This window comes from Antrostomus carolinensis, unplaced genomic scaffold (assembly GCF_000700745.2).
Source record: "Antrostomus carolinensis isolate BGI_N321 unplaced genomic scaffold, ASM70074v2 scaffold21975, whole genome shotgun sequence".
In the NCBI taxonomy this organism is placed as follows: domain Eukaryota; kingdom Metazoa; phylum Chordata; class Aves; order Caprimulgiformes; family Caprimulgidae; genus Antrostomus; species Antrostomus carolinensis.
The window spans coordinates 1-5,561 of record NW_010314555.1 but is presented as its reverse complement, the minus strand read 5'-3'; the positions used below and the strand labels follow the sequence as shown (position 1 = coordinate 5,561).

At 48.9% G+C, this 5,561-nt stretch overlaps 1 protein-coding gene across 1 annotated transcript; it reads left to right on the top strand.

The window, feature by feature from the left end:
- Positions 1–2,336: 2,336 nt before the first annotated feature.
- Positions 2,337–5,197, top strand: LOC104524728 (proteasomal ATPase-associated factor 1-like; the record flags this gene model as incomplete). Its single annotated transcript, XM_010167694.1, has 4 exons — positions 2,337–2,452; positions 3,275–3,357; positions 4,436–4,518; positions 5,120–5,197. Coding segments are annotated over 4 exons (360 nt in total), but the record flags the coding sequence as incomplete, so codon positions are not given.
- Positions 5,198–5,561: the final 364 nt, after the last annotated feature.

The window sequence follows — 5,561 nt, the reverse complement described above, 5'->3', positions numbered from 1 at the left end:
GATGGGCACGGGCAACACAGACTCCACTTGGGGAAGAAAAATCCATTTAATTAGTTCCCAGTCAATCAGAGTAGGACAGTGAGACACAACAACCACATCTGACAGCACCTTCCCCACCCCTCCCTTCTTCCCGGGCTCCAGTCACTTTGCTCCCCATTTCTCTCCCTTCTCCCCCATTGGCACAGGGGACAGGGAATGGGGGTTCAGTCAGTTCGTCTCTGCTGCTCTTCCTGGCATGAGATCCCTCCCGTGGGCTGAAAGAGCCAGGAACAAAGTGTGCCAACGTGGGCTTCCCATGGAGTGATGGACCTCTTCAGGCTCAGCTCCTAGCTCTGGCATGGGGACATCCTTGGGCTGTAGGCAAGTCCAAGACACCTTCTCCCCTCCCAGCTCTGGCATTGAACGTCTCTAGGGGTCTCCTTGCTCATCAAGGAGCACTCAAAAGTCACAACTTGCCTCAGGCTCAGCTTCCTGCTCTAGCGTGGAGTCCTCCATGGCCTACACCTGGGTATCTGCTCCACCATTGAACCTTCATGGGCTGCAGAGGACCTCATTTACCTTCTCCTACTCTTCTCTGTGCTGATCTGGGTGTATGAGGTTCTCTGTCTCCCTTCCTTCTCCTTCATCCTCATAGCAACCTTCCTCATGGATCTCCTCTTTGTTCAGGCTGATGGTCTTTTGTTCAGATCAACTGTCTCTCCTGATGATTCTCTTTCCTTTTTTTTTTTTTTCCCCCCAAAACAGTCTTCCCCTCATAAATATGGATTCAAAGAGCTGTTTCCCTATCACTAATTGGCTCAGCCTGGCCTGGAGTGGGTCCACCTTGGAGCCAGGGGAGCTTTGGGGAGTTTCTCACAGGGGCCATCACTGTAGCCTCTTCATCCACTACCAAAACCAGCCCCAACACACAAACCTAACACAAGTGTTGTCCCCATTTGTATTCTGTGGAGTAGAGACTAAACTTAATATATAAAGTGATGCTTTGTCTCCTTCCTGCTGGTCAGATTTGTATGTGGGGGTTTGAGGAGTAAGAATTGCTCACCAATTTAACCCAGAGTGTTTAAACAGTGGCCAGCAGATGTCATTGTGAATGCAGGAACCGCAGGGTGCCTGCTGCAGCCAAGGTGTAAAGTTGCTGTTTATCCTGGTGGGTGTTTTAAGGAAGCATGTGAAGAGAACCTCAGGTGGTCACCAGTTCATCTCTGTCCTCTTGGCAATGGAGTTGGTAGATCTCAGGTACTGAAGATCTTATCAGGACCACGCTGGGCAGCAGGACAGGAGCTCCTGATGACATAGCAGATTGAACTGTTTGTGGTGAGTACGTTTGGGTGGAAGAGATGTGCTCACCAAAGCTGGTCAGTGAGATGGTGTGGAAAAGGCTCACAGCTTCTGTAAGGACAACTGTAGCTCTGGGAGGAAGGAGTGGTCTTTGCCCACCAGCTGTGCAGATCTGGTCTTGCTGCTCCATGGGTGTGAGAATGTCCTGGTTTTGCTGGGACAGAGTCAGTTTTCTTCTCAGTAGCTGGAAATCGCTGTGTTTTGGTTTCAGGGTGGATTTGTTATGAGAAGAATGTTGATCAGGTACAAGGACACCTTGTTTGGGGAGTTTGTGAGTGCAAAGGACTGGGAGGGGGAAGGGTAGTAATTAGCAAACCCCAAATTGGCATTTGGCTCTTCCAATGGGATATTCCAGATCGTATCACATTATTTTCAGTATATGAAAGAGGGATGACCATAAAGCAGGGGGATTCTCTCAGGAATTACTTGGACTCACTCTTCCAGGATTGCAGTTTTGGGTTTGGGGTTCTTTTTTTACTCCTCCAGAATCACAATCAGCGGGTGGTGAGCAGTTGTACTCTGCATCACTCATTTCTATATATATTGTTGTTACCGTTATTATTATCATTACTATTTTAATTTTATTTTCCTCTAATTATTAAATTGTTCTTCTCTCAACCTACAAAGTCTCCTGACCTTTCCCACTCCAATTCTCTCCCCTATTCCCTGGGTGGGGAGGTGGAGAAGGGGTGGGGTGCGAGCGGCTGTGTGGTGTTTGGCTGCCAGCCACGTTAAACTGCAACACTGAAGATGAATCTGAGCTCAGCGTTGGTTTGTCTGTCACTGTGTGGCACATCCAGAGGAGATCCAGGAGCAGTCACTGGGGCTGATTTGATCTTAGAGCAGAGCTGAGGGGTTATTAACCCAGCTTTGGGTTTGCCAGTTTGTGCCATCACTCGTGGAAGCGACTCTGCTGACTTCTAAATCAATTATTGCTCCCTTCTCCTGTGTCCTCACCTGTGACTGTCTGACACTTGCAGTTGTTCCTGTATCCTCAGGTGTTCCTCTTCGTTGGATCTGATGCGTTCAACTGCTGCACATTCCTCTCAAGTACCTATCTCCTGGCTGGGACTCAGGATGGGAACATTTATCACCTGGATGTGAGAAACACCAAGTGAGTGAGTGGCTGGATCTGCAGGTGTTCAAACAACAACTCGGGTTTTGGCTGAGAAGGAGCCAGACTGAAGGTGCTGGCAGACAGTGCCCCTTCGAAACGGTGGGTACAGCCCAAGCCAGGGCACTGGGAGCGTCTGAGCCTCCTCTGGAGGTTTCTTTTTTTTTTCTGGGATGTATCTTTTTTTTCTTGCTCATGTTGGTGATCTGATGGGATGTTGGACTTGGGGTGCTGGGGGACGAGAAGCTGAACATGAGGCGGCAACGTGCGCTGGCAGCACAGAGGCCAATAACCGTGTCCTGGGCTGCACCCAGAGCAGCGTGGGCAGCAGGTGGAGGGAGGGGATTCTGCCCCTCTGCTCCGCTCTCCTGAGACCCCACCTGCAGTGCTGCCTCCAGTGCTGGGGCCACCAACAGCACAAGGACATGGAGCTACTGGAGCCAGTGCAGAGGAGGCCACCAGGATGATCATAGAATCATAGAATGGTTTGGGTTGGAAGGGACCTTCAAAGGTCATCTAGTCCAACCCCCCTGCAGCAGGCAGGGACATCTTCACTTGAGCAGGTTGCTTAGGGCACCATCAAGCCTGACTTTGAATATCTCCTGGGATGGGGCCTGCAGGAAAAACCAGTGCTGACTTCCACCTGCTTCTAGAAACAAACAACTCTTTCCTAACGACTGATCAGGTCCCCGTGTCCTGTATGTTCTCCTCACTTATCTTTTAACCACAAACTCACTTTCTTCTTTCATCATTGACACATTGGAATGGGCTCTTTGACTATAGACCATCACACTCATCCCTTGTTTCTGCTCCTTTTTCTAGTGCTCCAATCCAGGTCATCCACAGGTCAGGAGCGCCGGTGCTCTCATTGCTGCCGTACCGAGATGGATTTGTCGCTAGCCAAGGTAACTCGAGTGCTCTGTTGTGACAGTGGAAATTGTAGAATCAAATCGAGGAGTTTTGTGCTCTTGGGGTGTTGTCCTCTTGCATACAAGCACCACCTGGCTTGTAGAAGAGGAGTGGACAGTGTCCGTGGCAAAAAGCTGAGCTTTTCTGCTAAATCATCTATATATGTATATATAGATATGTACATAGATTGTGGTAGGAGATGAATTACGTGGTTGCTTTTTGCTTTGTGATTTCCACCCCCTGTGTTCCTCCAAAATTGTAGAATCCCAGACTGGTTTGGGCTGGAAGGGACCTTAAAGCTCATCCAGTCCCAACCCCCCTGCCAGCAGCAGGGACACCTTCCACTAGACCAGGTTGCTCAAAGCCTCATCCAACCTGGCCACAAACACTTCCAGGGAGCAGCCACAGCTTCTCTGGACAACCTGGGACACTGGCTCACCACCCTCACACCAAACAATTTCTTCCTCACATCTCAGCTCCATCTCCCCTCTGACACTTTCAAGCCATCACCCCTTGTTCTCTCACTCCCTGCCCTTGGACAAAGTCCCTCCCCAGCCTTCCTGGAGCCCCTTCAGGTACTGGGAGGCCACTAGAAGGTCTCCCCGGAGCCTTCTCTTCTCCAGGCTGAACAGCCCCAACTCTCTCAGCCTGTCCTCACAGCAGAGCTGCTCCAGCCCTCGCATCATCCTGGTGGCCTCCTCTGCACTGCCTCCAGTAGCTCCATGTCCTTGTGCTGTTGGTGGCCCCAGCACTGGAGGCAGCACTGCAGGTGGGGTGTGAGGAGAGCGGAGCAGAGGGGCAGAATCCCCTCCCTCCACCTGCTGCCCACGCTGCTCTGGGTGCAGCCCAGGACACAGTTAATAAATGGGTCCTCCAAGCTGCATCTGATCTGTTAGAGCCTTTTTCCATCTCTTTGACATCCTCACATCGTGTTTCTCTCTTCCTGGGGGCTCCATAGTCTCTAATGAGGTGTTTCTGATGAACCTGTTAGTGCCTGTTTGTAATTAAGAGCGTGCTGTATTTCACTAATTGGCCAATGTTCTTTCCTTCCCTGGATCCGTTCTGCTCTCGTAGGTGATGGAACCTGCTTTATCATTCAGCAAGACCTCGATTATGTCCTCGATCTCACAGAAGCTGACTGCGACCCTGTGTACAAGGTGAGGAATATGGTGTGAACACAACAAATTCCCTCACACACTTGACTTTTAAGCTTTTTTTTGTTTCTGAGACCAGAAAGTGGGTCTTGCTGTTGTGTTTCCACACGTCCCGCTGTGCTCACACAGATCAAGGTGTCTGACCTGGGTTCCCTGGGTTCTCAACCTGGTGGCACTGGTGGAAATTAGCTTTTTTTTTTTGTTTTTAACATGTTCCAGCTCTGCAGTCCTATTCTCCCTCTCCCAGCCAACGTGTGTCCTCTCCTTACCAACACACACCCCCAAGGGTAACACTCAGCCTCTGAGATTTGACCTGCACAACTCATTGGCGTGAACAAAACACGAGAAAAATGTGGAAAAAAAGAAATTTTCCCTTTTGGACCTAACAGAAGAACCTTTGTGTCAGCACTCACCTGCCCCTGAGCTCCTGGTGAAACCTTGAACTGTCCTTTAAAACCCACTAATACATTTCAGGGGACACTCACCTCATCCACCATCTAAAAATTCAGAAGGAAAGCTGATCTCTTTACATTAGTGCCAAAATTTTACTGTTCTCTGTCACCTCAGAGATATAAATACAGCTTTTTCTCCCTCTCTTTTTCAGGTAGCTTCTTGGGAAAAGCAAATTTACACATGCTGCAGAGACGGGATAGTGAGGAGATATCAACTTTCTGACCTTTAAATGTTTGAATTGACCAAATAGTGGAGAGATGTGTTAAAATAGCTTTTCCAAACTTATCTTCCTGCGCAGTGAGTTTGAGATGTGTGTAAGAACTTTTTGAGGCTATTGTGCTAACCAAACTCTACACAAAGCTTTTTAGTGACAGAAATTTCTTACTGCAACACAACTTGGATTGTTTTTAATTTGGAGAGTGGCTCTGAAGTGTTAGAGAGGATCTTGTGTTTCAATAATTTTTTTCACTGCTGAACAACTGCTGTTTGTAGGAGGGGGGGAAAATAAAAATAAATCAGGGATGGGTGTGATGGTGGCAACTGTGTTGTGGTGTGGAGTGAAATCACAGAACCCCAGAATTGCCTGGATTGGA